The 15260-nt window shown below is 46.3% G+C and overlaps 1 protein-coding gene across 10 annotated transcripts in view; it reads right to left on the reverse strand.

Moving 5' to 3' along the window:
- The window catches only part of elavl4 (ELAV like neuron-specific RNA binding protein 4), a 78966-nt gene that overhangs the window by 49453 nt on the left and 14253 nt on the right, over positions 1 to 15260 (reverse strand). Inside the window, exon 1 of one of the 10 annotated variants that reach the window (XM_031574636.2) lies at positions 10331 to 10999. The exons of 8 other annotated variants lie outside the window; for them this stretch is intronic. In XM_031574636.2, coding sequence (XP_031430496.1) covers positions 10331 to 10339 — 9 coding nt within the window. In that variant the 5' untranslated portion in view covers positions 10340 to 10999. Of the gene's footprint in view, positions 1 to 8947; positions 9314 to 10330; positions 11000 to 15260 lie in introns of those variants that run through there. One more of the 10 variants, XM_031574635.2, reaches the window with a different exon arrangement.

Raw genomic sequence — 15260 nt, forward strand, 5'->3', positions numbered from 1 at the left:
ATATCTCCTTTCCCTCTCCTTGCCCTCCACACTCCCTGAACACACATGTGAATCCATGCTTCCTAAACCATACATATACACACACACACACACATCAGCTCAATAATAAGGACGACGCTTTAACCAAAGGCTTAACATGCAGGAGAGAGAGAGAGCGAAAGAGAGAGAGAGAGAGAGAGAGAGAGAGAGAGAGAGAGAGAGACTGCTGAAGGTAAGGTGACCTTGCTTCCCCATAAACAATGGGAATCTCTGTACTACCACAAGCCAGAGGTCTCAGTGCACACGTTGCCTTTTTATTTCAGGGGCGTGGGCACGCATCTAATTAGTGTTTTATGTGCTGTGTGTGAGCATGTGCATATGTGTGTGTGTGTGTGTGTGTGTGTGTGTGTGTGTGTGTGTGTGTGTGTGTGCTGTGTTCCACTGCGTCAGCAGCAGGTGGCGTGCAGACCCCCCCCCCCCAAGTAGCTGGCTGCTAGCATTGCTGCACCTGTGCTAAGCAGAGAGTGTGTGGGTGTGTGTGTGTGTGTGTGTGTGGGTGGGTAAAGGGGTATCTACTAACCCCCTTCACCAAACCCATGACCCAGCCCTGCCTTGCCTCAACAGCAGAAGGTCCTGTAGGACACACACTGGTGACGGGCACTATACCCATGTTACTGGAGCTCAGAGCGGGGAGGAAAGCATAAGACACCATCACTAGGAACCACAGACATTAAAAAGGTAGAAAAAATTGCATCTTGTAAAACCAAGCTCAGCTATTGCACAGGAGAGTTGCTGAAATTGAAACAAATGTGTTTGTTTAACGGTCTGCAAAGCCTGCCTGTGCACCTCTCCAGCTGAAATTTGCCTTTTAATTATTTCCTCCCTTTTAAGCTATTTGTGTAACATTTGCTCTTGACAGGTATTAAAAGCCCAGCAAATACCCCCCGAAAAAAGAAGGGAAGAATAAGAAAGAGAGAGAGAGAGAAGCTGGCTTTGGCCTATTGCCTGGGAGGGTGGTGGAAGGCTGCATCTCTCTATGCCCTCTCTCTTCTTCTTTGTTTCTTTCTCTCTCTCCCTCTTTTTCTTTCTCTTTTCCTCCCTTGCTCTTTGTCTTCCGTCTCTCTCTCTCTCTTTGTCTCCCTTTTTCTGTTTCTCCTCCCTCCCTCTGCCCCCACACCCCCACTCTCTCTCTCTCTCTCTCTCTCTCTCTCTCTCTCTCTCTCTCTCCTTGTCTCCCTTGAAGGGTTGTGCTGTGCACACACAGAGAGCCCAGAAGAGGAGTGGCAGAGAGCTGTAATCTAATCACAGACCTGCACATCTCCTGCAGCTGCCCTTCCTCTCTTCCTCTCTTCCTCTCTTCCTCTCTTTCTTTCTCTCTTTCTTTCTCTCCCTCTGTCTCTCTCTCTGTTCCTCTGAAACGGCCGACTACTCAGTTTGATTTCACCAATCCTTCCTCTTATGCTGTCAAACAATCAGGGGCATTGTGTTCTGGACACACATGAACACCCTAATGCACACACACACACACACACAAACACACACAAAGAGAGAGAGAGAGAGAGAGAGAGAGAGAGAGAGACAGACACACACAGACACACACAGAGAGACACACACCCTCACACACAGACACACACACATACACACAGACACACACCCTCACACTCACACACAAATAAATGCAAAACCAGAAGCCTAGCTGTAGGTAGCTTTTTACAGGCATTGCTGATAAGAGCTGGCTGCATGAAGCCAATCTGGATATTGATTAAAATCTGGACGCGTGCCTGCATAGCCAAGCAGCTGTGAGACAAGAGAGCAGGCCTCCTTCGCCTTCTTTAAGCGAGTAAACGATAAGATAATTGATGTGAGACCAAATAACCATAGCGAGCGTGCACTTCATAAAAAGCATCAATCTCTGCATGAGGAACAGGAGAAGGCAGGTGACAAAAGAGACGCTCAATTCATTAGGGCTTCGGTGTACGACAGCAGCACAGCTACTGGGCTTTAATAAGATTATATCTGTCAAATAAACTCAGCATAAATCGCATGTTATGGTTGTAGTGTCTTAGTCTCATTGACTGGAGTCGGTTTTCAGTGCCCCTTTGCCAAACAGCAGAGCTTCAAAAATGCCAGTTTGTATTAGGGTTTGATCCTCTGGTAACAGCAATGATCTGCTGGGCCCTGGGTGAGTGACGTTGTGTATCATATTCAGTCACATTAAGCCTGATGAAAAGGGCTGTCATGACCCTTCTCCAAATGATGGAGACTTGCAAATAGCATATTCTTAAATGGCCAGTGCAATGCCTGTCTCTGTTCCGTGGGTCAGGTTTTAAACTAAGGCTCAGCTGCAGCAGAAAAAAGACAAAAGAAGGAAAAATAAATATAAAAAAAGGACTAATGTGGCTCCACTGCTAAGAGCTAGTACCCCAGCAGAATATCAACTAAACTGAAATATGTGGCATGCATTCAAAGTAGGAGATTAATCTTCTACTGCTGGGGTACAATGTAATTGAAAATGCCCACGGGGGAGTATCTATGTTCATATAGTATGTGTCAGAAAATATGGGGTTATTCTCTTGGAATAAAAAAAAGCTGAAATAGAGCTCAATATTCAATCAGATTGAAACGTACATTAGAGAGACAGCATACAGCCCCATCCTCTGGGTTAGAATATGGCTTCACCGCTTGCCATTTCAAGCATCTCCTCTCCTCCCCTCTCCTCTCCTCTCCTCTCCTCTCCTCTCCTCTCCTGTTCCTGTGTGTTTTACAGTAGATAATGGCACGGCAGTCACCTCTCTGAGATGCTTGAAAGTGTGTTACCGTTAAGAAAAAGAACCCAAAAAGGAGGGGGATGAGAAATTGCAGACAAATTCAGCAGATGCCTCGCTTTGACAGATGCGTCTGGTCTTGATCAAATTTCACCCCTCAATTCCATTCCGCCCTCTCCGCTCCGCCATGAGATAAAAAGCAGGTATGCACCAGACCGTATCATTAACCTCTCTGCATATCTGCCTTTCTTGAGAGAGAGAGAGGGATCTGGTGCGGCTGGGTGAAATGGGCGCGGGGGTTATTACTGCACTAGCAATGCACATTACGCCGCGATGGGGTAGTTACGCCTCTGTGTTCCGTCCGTGGCGGCTTGTGAGTTGCTGCGGCATCGCTGACTCACCAGTGACCCCCCCCCCCCCTTACATTGAGCTGACCCATGACCCCACGAGGGCTGCGCCATTGATAGTCTGAGTGCACAGCTACCCCTGACATTAGCTCTCCACAGCTCCCTTTCATCATCGTCTCTCTCTCTCTCTCTCTGTTTCTCTCTCTCTCTCTCTCTCTTTCTCTACTGTTTCTTTTGCAATTCAATTCAAATGAGCAAAACAGAAACAGAAAATCACTTTGCATCCCCAAAGCATTGGTTATCATACAGAGAGTTGGTATATAGAGAGAAAACAGAACATCATATGTAGTGTGACGGCACTGTGTGTGTGTGTGTGTGTGTGTGTGTGTGTGTGTGTGTGTAGGTGTGTGTGTGTTTCTTCAAGTGCTTAACTGATGAAGTGATTCCCTTCTTTCTTTGTCTCTCTCTCTCTCTATCTTCCATTGTCTTATATTTCTCAGGCAGCAGATGAGAGAGAATGCCTCTCTCCTTTTCTCTCTCAGTCTCTCTCTTTCTGATCACATTTATTTATTGGGGATGCAATGAGACAGACAGTCCCCCTTGCCATGAAAAAGGGGGGAAAAATGGCAACATATTTCATTTCCCCCATAATGCCTTTGAGAGCTCCCAACCAGCAGCGTCGTTTAGTCACACATAGCGTTGCATGTTTTATGCATAATTCACGTCGCGACAGACACATAAATCTTTCATGTCTTAGAAAAGGGGTTGTGCAAAAATAAAGCTCCTGGTTTGAGCGGATGACCTTGAAATGTCCTAAACCATCACAGCGGCAGGTGATCCCCCCCCCTCTTTTTTTCTGTCTTTCTGTTGCGGTGAGACGAAACTAGTGCAGAGCCAGTGATAGGAGGCTCACTGCTGTTCCTTCCCTTCCCTTCTCTCTGTGTTCTCTCTCTCTCTCCATTCCTGGGATGCAAAATGTAGATCAGAACAGCGTGCAGTTTGTGCAGAGTCTCAGGAGAAGCTGCCAGTCAAACGCAAACGTCTGTGTGAATATCAAAGCACAGGGCAGAAGGGGGCGGGAGACCAGATGAAATATTTGTGACTACTACAAGTAAACACAAAGATGGCTTCCCTTTTATCACATCTTTTGGGGAGCTGAGAAGAATAGCAAATGTCTCCTTTTTTTTGGGGTGGGGGGGCGTCACTCGGCCTTCCTGCTCTGACGGCCTGCGACTACTTTCTGGTATGTTTTCTTATAAAATATTCATCTTTAAAAAGCAACACCGAACAACGAGAGTGAGAGAGACAGAGAGAGAGAGAGAGAGAGAGAGAGTGAGAGACAGAGAGAGAGAGAGAGGCGACCTCCTCTCTGGAACAAGCGGCACGCGTGTTGAGAATCACCAGCTGACTATCGTGCGTCTGTGGCACTTTGAATTTTCAGCCGAGGAATTAGGCACGCGTTTGTGAAGCCCGCTTCCCCCTCGCAGCAGAGGATCTCAAGCTTCTCGCTCGCTCGCGCTCAGCTGACAGAAGGAGGGACATGAACATCAATAAATGAGGAGAAGTCACAGTGGAAGCCTATTAACATTTTAACTAAAGCGTTTTGTTGATATTAATGTATGTTTAGCTTTCTTTAAAGGAAAAGAGAGAGCCGTTTTCAGCAGTTTGAAGCAGTTTTCAGTCTGCTCTGACTTTCTTGTATTTACCTGTACCCTCATAGCTGTCCTTAAAACCACACACAGCCATACACACACACCAGCATACACACAATCACACACAGAAACATAAAAAGCAAATATTTGCACATAGAGATGACATAAGCTAACATACTGTAATAATGCAGCTTAAATGTAGTACTTTTTTAATACCAACAACTTGCACTTTACACTTGAGTAAATCTCACCTAGACTTCAAAGAAATCATCTAAAACCATGTTTCCCTCCAAACAACATAAACAACCAGGTTATGACAGCCCCCCAGCTGGGGAGGGTCTATTCTGGATATGAGCCTTGAGGACAACCCCTATCTTTATGAGCAGCTTTAATGAGAAAGTCAGCTTGTGCACCTGGCTGCATACAGTACAGGCCCCAGCACACACACACACACACACACACACACACACACACACACACACACACACACACACACACACACACACACACACACACACACACACACACACACACACACACACACACACACACACACACACACACTCACTGGGATCTGCTCTTTTTCATCTCACAACTCTCTGGGCACCTGTCCCAGTCTGGGAGAAAATTAAGACACAAAAAAGTAATGCACACGTATTAATCAAGATGTGGAGGATGAATTACATCTCAAGCCAAACACACACCGTATGTATGTGGCTGTGACTACAGGCACACACACGAAAGATCACATTGACAAAGTCAATATAAATACAACTGAATAGACTACATGGGGAGTACACTAGCATAAATGTATTCTAAACCCTATCGTCTTTAAGTGATGGAAAATACATTTAACTACAAATGCTAGCAGCTCTAGCAAATTGCATACTTCTCTAGTTTGAAGTCATATATGAAATGACCATTGTACTAGATGAGTGAGCAGTCACAATCTTATCGTTTGAATATCTTAGCTCATGAAATGTATCAGAATTGGTATTCTTCAGTTTGGTTATTATCCTGTAACTACGTCTTTATGGAAAATGAAAAATTCCATTCAAGACACAGCTTCAACATACAGCAATATGTATAGGTGAAATAGAACAGCAACCGCACCACACGTCTATTTAAAAGGTTCTCCATTTTAGAGTAGTTCAAACGTATTTCATCAGGCCTGCACTCAAAGCCAGTGACTTGGGCTGGTCTGGAGCTGTTCACGTGAAGTGTGAGCCTCCTCTGACGGCCTGGCCACAGAGAGGACCGTGAGGCAGCTGAAATTAATGACTGCCTGAGGTGTTGGAGAGGTCCATGCTGCCGAGCCATGGTCCTCTCCCCAGTGCCTGGGCTAGGCCCCGTGCAGCATCACACTTTTCCTGTTTTTAAATGAGCTATCACCTCTCTCTCGCTCTTTCTCTGTTTCACTCTCTCTTTCACTCTACCCTCCCACAAAAACAAAAACAGCCAAGTCCCCCCTTACCTCCCCCCCGATGCCACATGTGTCCTGGGCTTTGTTTTAAAGCTGACGCTGGAGCAGAACCGCACCAAATGAGGGCTAGTTTTATCCAAATGACAGCTGCAAACTGGGTTACCGGTTCTCCCACTCTTAGACCCCCCCCCCCCCTCCTTCTCCCCCCCCCAACCCCCAGCTCTTTCCACACCCAGCTAAGAGTAGCCGTACTGCAGCTCACGCTCGTCCCCCCCACCCCTCGGCTGTCCACCTGCTTGCTCGCTCCGCTGCCTGCCCTCAGCGTACAAAAAAAAACTGCTTTAGTATTCATCTGTGCCTCTTCCTTGGGCCTGTTAGCATTGATATGCAACCTTGAAGTCAGACAACAAAGGATAAAGCTCTTGAGCTTAAATGCATGTGCGTGTGTGTGTGTGTGTGTGTATGTGAGTGTGTGTGTGTGTGTGTGTGTGTGCGAACCTGTGTGAAAGCAGTGACGGCCTGGCTGCCCAATGCCCTACTCGGAGTGTTTATGTGTGAGTATGTCTATGTGTGTGTACGTATTTGTGTCTGTGTGAGAGGCTTTGTGTTGTGTGTGTGTGTGTGTGACTCTGTGTGTGTATGTGTGTGTGCGTGGATTTTGTGTATGTGTATGTGCATGTGTGTATGTGCGTATTCGTGGAACTTTGTGTGTGTGTGTGTGTGTGTGTGTGTGTATGTGTGTGCATGGAACTTTGTGTGTGTATGTGCATGTGGGTGTGTGTATGTGTATGTGTATGTGTGTATTCGTGGAACTGTGTGTGTGTGTGTGTGTGTGTGTGTGTGCGTGCGTGGAACTGTGTGTGTGTGTATGTGCGTGTGTGTATGTGTATGTGTGTATTCTTGGAACTGTGTATGTGTGTGTGTGTGCGTGGAACTGTGTGTGTGTTGGTGTGTGTGTATGTGACTCTGTGTGTGTGTGTGACAGACAGGCAGTCAGGCGGATGGGTGGGTGGTTTGTGTGTCGGGCAGTGGTGCTGCTGTGCTGTAGCCGCTGAGAAGGCCTTATTGTTCTGCATCGTAAACACTGATCTCCTACTCAACCCTCACACGCCCCCCCCCCTCCTTCAGCTCACAGTTACTGGCCTCACTGCAGCAGACAGCCAGGAGAGAGAGAGAGAGATGGAGAGAGAGGGAAAGAGAAAGAGAGAGAGAGAGAGAAAGATAAAAAAAAGAAAGAGAGAGAGAGTGCTGACCGTAGTCAGCGTAGTTGGGAATTGCTTTCTTTTCAATTAGCATTTTGATTGAATAGGGAGCCCACACACACAAAGTCAAACATTTGTTTGCAAGACGCCGCTCAGATTTTGAATGCATGAGGACACACGGTATAGCTCAGAAAATGCTTTCCCTAGTGATGGAGCACACCACTGTTAGATAATAGCGGCAACGCCATCAAAAAAGAAAGAAAAGAGAAGAAAAAAAAACACTATTTACTGTGACGCATTTAAATGACAGGGTTGTTGATCATCCATTCTTCCCCATCTCTCTCTCTCACTCTCTCCCTCCCTCTTTGCTGAATTTGATAAATGTAGTTGTGTTTTGGTTGTGTGTCAGCATTGTCACTTGGCTCTTGTTCTCCGGCTGAGCGAGTTAAAGTCAGTCCCTGGCAGGCACTGGCTTCCACCAGCTGGATGACAGCCGGGGGAGGCACTGACTCTCAGCCCTTAGTCAACAATGGACCAACAAACACAAGACTAGCATCACACGACACACAAACACACACACACACACACACACACACACACACACATGCGTACACACATACACGCTTACCAATGTGTGCGCGCACACACTCATCTAGTACACGTGCATACACACACGTACACACACACACAAAGACACACACACATTCATGCACCCACACACACACACGTACCAAAACTATTAGACAAATACACACAGAAACACCACCGCATTCCCCGTCAAACTTACATTTTCTATAAACCTTCAATTATTATGCAACATATTAGCCTATGTCTGAGTGTGACAGCATTCTGTGCCCACAGCAAACAGATGAAAGATTGAAAAGTACTTCACATACCTGACCACAAACACACAGAATTAATACAAAACCTACGGCGGACTGGGCAGTTCGGAATGGGGCATTAAAACACCACTAAGCTGTGCACATACAAAGCCTCGTCATTTCCTCTTAGACAGCAGCCGAGAAAGGTGAGCAGTCAGGTTTTCTCCACACACAAACACACACACACACACACACACACACACACACACACACACACACACACACACACACACCGCTCCCGTGATAAAAAGACAGGGAGCTCGAGCCCTTCCCCCCTAAAATTCCATCTTCTCACTGCCCCAATCCTCCATGTCTCTCCTCTCCTCTCCCGTTCCCCCGTCTCCCCTGTAGCGGCATCAGCCCACAACCTCCTCCTCGAGCTCAAACACACCTCCCCATTCCAAGCCTCCTAACTGGTGGAGCAGCGTGTCCAGTATGAATGGAGGAGCCGGAGAGGGAGAGAGAATGCAGCGCACCGACAGTGACCAGAATGCTACTGCCGCCACCACCACGCCACGCCACAATAAACCAGCGCAGCTGTTACCGCTGTTACCGCTGCTACTGAGACTACACACAAGGCAAGAGCAAAGCAGGCGGACGCACGCGTGGAGCAATGGATGGAAAGATGAACCGGTGAATGGATGAAAGGATGGATGAAGAGATGCCGGGGCAACGACAAGCGACTGCAGCCTCCTTACCATTTTAAACCCATTCCACTCCATTTGTGTGCCGGCAGTGGTTGTTGTTTCTCTGTCTCTCTCTCTCTCTCTCACACACACACACTCACTCACTCTCTCACCCCTCCCGAGCTAATTTCTCTTTCTCTCTTTCCTCTCCTCTCCTCTCCTCTCTGATTCTCTGCGCTGGTCAGCAGGCGTGAGTGAGGTGGCTAGCGGGAGCAGGCATTCCTACTTGAGGAGAGGCAGGGCGAGAATGCACAGGCGTCGGCATGAGCGTGTCTCTCTCTCTCTCTCTCTCTCTCTCTCTCTCCCTCCCTCACTCTCTCTCTCCCTCTCCGCAGCCCAGCTCCCCGTCAGTCTCCTCCTCATCAGTGAGGTCAGAGACGCCCCCCTCCCTCCAAACATGCACTGAAGGGGCGCTGCAGCACTTTCACTGGCTCCCGCACACGTCCGTCCACCCCTCCCTTCCCGCAGCCCCCACGCCTCCCCTCCTCTCCTCCTCCTCTCCATCTCTCCTCCCCACCCCACCCCATTCTCTGGAAGGGGAGAAAAAAATTAACACCTTTGCTCTTGCAGACTGCAAGCAGAGGAGAGGAGCTTGGCAGAGAGGGAGAGAAGAGGGAGGAAAAAGCCCTTTTTTGGAAAACGGCAGGAGCAATCAATCGCGGGCTGAGGTCTTTGCTTGACTGGGCTCAATGAATGATTGCACCTACAGGCGCTATGGTAATAAGATGCCTGCGCAGCAATGTGTATAAATTAGCTATTAATGCAGACATGTTAAACGGCATACACTAGTGAAATTTAACTACAATATTTGCCCATTCCAAAATGAATACTTACAGATTATGTAGTCGACAAAAAGGATTCAAACATTTACAAAGCATGTTCACCAGTTACATTAATGCTACATGTGCAACTTCACAGTTTTCGAGGAATTGTAAAAGCTCAAAAATACGCTAAATGTATGTTCTAAAATCAAATGTCAATATATGCCGAAATATGACTTTATCTATCATAAGATAAACGAAATAGAAAATGACACCATCGCGAATGTCAGGTCAGTTCGGCAAACGGCACGGGCAAATCGTACTTTCAATTGTATAGCCTCGCGCTTCAATCTTCGCCTCCCGTTATTCGCAGAAATATTGCACCTTCTCTTTTGTACCACCACGACCGCGTTCACAGGCAAACAGAAGCACACACAAACATGCCGGACAAATTTAAACTGCTTGAAATAATCAGCGTTCTTATATTTTACATTTTATGAATTCGTAAAAACACCCTAAAGTTTACCCAACTGTAGCCTGAAATCACCTGCCATCACATCGATTATTAAAAAAAAGACTAACTGACAACAATGAGTCACGGCATGATATTTCTAATAAACAGTCAAATACTCACCATGACCATTCTTGTTTCAGGTATCTCAAAGTACACTGCGCGGTGTAAAGTCTTGCGTCGTATCACAGTGGAGAGAACGTGTAGCCCACTGTGCTTTACAAGGAGTTGTGTGTAAAAGGAACTGCGCGTGGTTCCAAGGACAATCGGTTAAAATAAAGCGAGCTTAAGAGAATGAATGGATGCCCACGGTAGCAGTTTCTTTTGTGTAAGCTGCGTTAGAGACGGTTTAATGACAGCAGAACGATAGTCCAAAATAAAACAACAAAAAACAAAAAAGATGGACCTTCACGGAAACGTGGAAGCTAGTGCAAGCATCCTTTTTCTACACACCATTTATTGAGCCCTCTGTCATTCGCGTGTAGAATCTCATTGGCTCCGTTCAGTCAGGGAAGGGGTGGCGCGCGAGTAAAGGGAAGGGCAAGGGAGTGGGAACAGAAATCCGTGGGCATCAGTTTTTTGGGGGTTCAGCCTCCTCAGGAGGCAGCGCTGTTGTCAGAGGAACAGACTGACATAACTAATTTGACCTGGTGGTCGTTAGGAGTCGTTGTGGTAAAGTGTGTGGGCTGGGCGGAAAGGACTGAAAGGAGTTCACGCGGTCCGTCTCTCCATAATCGCGTGCTATAGGCAGTGAGGGGAAATGCGAGACGCGCGTGTGGTTATGTATCTCCCGTTTAGCAAATTTACATGACTGGTTCATCAAACATTTAATATATGAACATATATACTCCAGCCACTTGTATTTAACTTATCTGTGGGTGGTTAGAAGAGACGCATGCATTGCAAATGTATATATCTTCTATGCAACTATGCATATGCTACTGAGGAACCTTAACCCTATTTATATTTAAATATATGTGTTTCTTCCATTTTCTGTCTTTCTAGTTACCTCCGTTTTAACCACATTCGCGCTCCCTCACAGCAGCACGCAACCGGCATCAATAATGAACATGAATGCCCAGAGCTGCCACCACTGACAAAACTCATTTCGCATCTGTGACCGTCAGCGAACACGCCGCTAGAGGATGTTATGAGGTGAGAATGACAGGATTGCGTTCTTATTTGCCTGTAATATTAAAGTCAGGCAGATACCTTCGCTTGAGGTATGAGGATGCTGTTTGCCCACTGGTTGGAGCCTATTGTTTTGGGTTATAATATTGGCCCTTAATAATTGTAATTTTAATCTTAATAACTTTATTTGGAAATATATATATATATATATATATATATATATATTGCTCATGGTCCATTAGTATTTTAGGGTGATAATGAAACTCCTGCTGTGAAGACTATGTTGAAATATACAGTCTAAAAAGAGGAGAATAAGGATGAGCTGACTAAACTAATTCAGGGTGTCATTCAGAGAGTGTGTGCCCTGTTCTTCTCCGTACCTGGGACCTGTAATGCCCCTCTGAGATGGCATGACAGGAATAGAGTTTGGCAGGAGAGACCTCAGTGTTATAAAATATGGACCAGATTCATCTTGCCTGGCCTCACTCTTCCAGGGACAAAACAGCAAACTCAAGCACTCGTTCGATTCGCCCACTTTGTGAGTACGCCCCGCGTGTTCTTACTCTCACAGGCGAGGCCGAGAACAGGCCTTTTTTATTCTCTGCCTCCATACATTGCAATAAATACAGACACAATCCTTTAAATGTTCTGTCACTGTATGGCAATAAATACATTGTTCTCATAGCTCTCCCGGGCTTTCAACAGTCTCTTCTAGTCTGCCTTGGTACTTTAAATTGCAGTAAACACATACGCAATCTTATGAAATGTCCTGTCACCGAGCAGCACAGTGTGTGTTCACGAGAGTGACAGAAACTAGCCTTGTGTTCCCCGTCATTCCAATGCAGGACGTGGCAGAGTAGAGGCAGCCACTCATCCCCAGTGCAAACGAACTCGAGTTAGTCCATTAACCCCAGTGTGAGTTCAGCAATCGGCCCGTCTAACAAGCTCTGATGGGGGAGTATCATGCGGCTCTCCACAGCCTTTCCCAGCTCCGGAGTGCTGTTAACCCACGCCATAATGAGCCCAAACATTCGCACTGCTCCTCGGGCCCTGAGTAGGCTATTAATGACTGAGGACGCAAATTTGCCCGCAACGTAGCCCGCGCTGGTGAGGACCCGGCACGGCTCTGGCTCACACCCGGCGCGGCTCTGGCTCACACCTGTCTCCCATTAGGCCAATCCACGCCAGACCCGTTCCTGATCCGTTCCTGAGTCTGGTACCATCTCATTTCCTGGATAGTAATTCATGAGTATGGAAATAGATGTGGATTTTTTGGGGGGGGGGGGGGTTGAGTGTGGGTTGGGGTGTTGGGGTAGTAGGATTAGCGATTTCCTTCTACTTTCTATTCATTTCTCACCACCACCACCCCACTGTAACTGCGGCGGCAAACAGAATTAACTATTGAGGAGAGCCGCGCATCTCGCCCGTGCTCCCTCCCTCACCTTCGAACCCCGTGCCCTCACCCTCACGAGCAGCGGCGCCTGCTCACAGCCCTCCCCATGAATGATTCAGAGGCAGCTGCACTGCTTCAGCCCTTCAACACCTTCATGCCCATTTAAATACAGCTGCCATCACGCTCCTGCTTGAGTTGGGCTTTGTTTGCTTGTGCATCAGATTGACAGAGACTTGCCAGGATGCCGTCTAATTGAGAAACTGAGAATGCGCAATCGTTCCGAACTGTATGGCCCAAGCGTCTGGGAAGGATAAAAACAACACGGAAAACTTCATGGATGAATAATAAGTCTCTATCTTTCGTATGAATTATCATAAGGAGACGGCCTCCCCCTATAGTCATGTTTTATGTGTCTCATTATTCAGACAGAATGATGTAAATTTAGAAATCCTCCTCTAATAAATAGCCTAGTCTTTCAGTATCAACACAGACCTTTGCAACCCTCAGCTTCTCAGCCCGATGTCAGACAGTGTACCCGACTGCTATGTTTACATAACACTGCTGCATGTCATGATTTCAAATGGTTTTGCCTAACTTCATAACAGTCACCTGGAAGTAGGGATGGGGAAATATCGGTTGTGTGCCAGACATTTTGTTCTTTGATGGTACAGTGGCCCCTTACATAGTGAACACAGTGATTTACTGAACACAATCAGGGACTGTAGGATTGCTGCCTAATATAATTCATTATGATGGGTTTTTCTGGCAGAAGAGTGTAGGTAGATATGCATTATGTTCAGCCTTTACCCGCATAATGCTCCGGTAAGCCAAGGTTCTGCTCAAGGTTTCTTCCTATTAACAGGGAGTGTTTCATTGCCCCTGTCGCCTTTGTGCTCCTCATGGACTCTGTGAAGCGCCTTGAGACAATTTTATTGTTTTGGCGCTATATAAATATAATTGAATTGAATTAATTTTTACTTCACAGTGCCTGACATGTCACATAATATTGTAATTATTTTGATGCTCCTTAAATCCTGAGGTGGACTTTCGTAATCTCTCTCTCTCTCTCTCTGTGTATGTTAAATGTGAATGTATCTTAAAGAAAACCTGTTGAGTATGGGTTCCTCTTTGAAATGAGCCTATGCAACTGTAAAATGCTAACCAAAGACACACTCACTTTTCAACATAGTGCCATGTCAAGCATGAATCGGTTATTAAAAAAACTCTCTTTTACTCTGTCATCCATAACCTGTTGTATGACTGCTGATAGATGTGATTGAAAGAATCCCCAAGCAGATAGGTATGATTCACTGAGGCCGCTGCCTCTGTGAGCCTGATTGTCTGTGTGGGTGCTGACCTGAAGGCAGATGGAGGAGATGGTCTGAGTGCTTAGGAGTGCTGGGAGGTTTCCGCTGCACCCTGACGAGAAGCAGAGTGTAAGGCTTGGGGTCCTGGGGCTTCTGGCGACACTGACAACAGAACCGAACGAAGGGTGCACAGAGAGAGAGAGAGAGAGAGTGTGTGTGTGTGTGTGTGTGTGTGTGTGTGTGTGTGTGTGTGTATGTGTGTGTGTGTGTGTCCAAGTGTGGAGGAATACATCCCACAGATCATGCCATGGAGCCTCAGGGTTTGGTATTTGAACAGGGTGGCATACTGTATGTGTCATGCTGTCGGCAGAAGGAGCAGCATGTATTGAATTTTAACTAAGGCTTTCACGAGAGATCAAATGAAATACTATTGGTAAGCAACACGAAATAAATGAATCTTGACAAGCAAGACTGAAAAAACGGATCTCTTCAGACCCTTTATATTTATTTATTTTTATATTTCCTCCAACAGATCTGCTCATTCTTCAGGGTACCGAGGGCCCCAGGGAAAATAGCCTGCCTTTTTAATAGGGTGGTAAATATTGGAAGAATGGGGACGTTTAAATATTCCTAATGTGCACGTTGACATAATACAAGGAAATTGAATGAACCAGGCCTGTTAATTCTATTTAATTTTGCAGTCTTATCAGCCTTTTCACTTCTGATGACCTTTTATTCTAGTATAGTTCAATAAAATAATGAAACACGTCACTTTGTAATTTTTAAATATAGCCATCACGTTTTTTTTTTAATAATTAAGATTAAAAAATGACCCGTCCTTCATGCCTCGATGTGCAGTGTAGCCATGTACACACACACACACACACACACACACACACACACACACACAGTGTAGTCATGTACACAGGAGCCATGTACTCTTATTGTCTGTCTTCGTAACACCTACATGTAGACACACACACACGCACGCGCACTCACACACACCACTCCACATGAATACAAATGTAGACAAAACCTGCCCGTTTCTCACTCTCTCTCTCTCTCTCTCTCTCTCTCTCTCTCTCTCTCTCTTTGTCTTTCTCCTTTTCTCTCTCTAACACACACTCACACTCGCGCACACAAACACTCTTTGTTTCCTAAAACGCCTGTGCTCTGATCCAGTCGTGCACTTAGCACCATTTAAAGCCCGCCGCCACCAGCA

The sequence above is a fragment of the Clupea harengus genome, chromosome 10 (genome assembly GCF_900700415.2).
Source record: "Clupea harengus chromosome 10, Ch_v2.0.2, whole genome shotgun sequence".
In the NCBI taxonomy this organism is placed as follows: Eukaryota; Metazoa; Chordata; class Actinopteri; order Clupeiformes; family Clupeidae; genus Clupea; species Clupea harengus.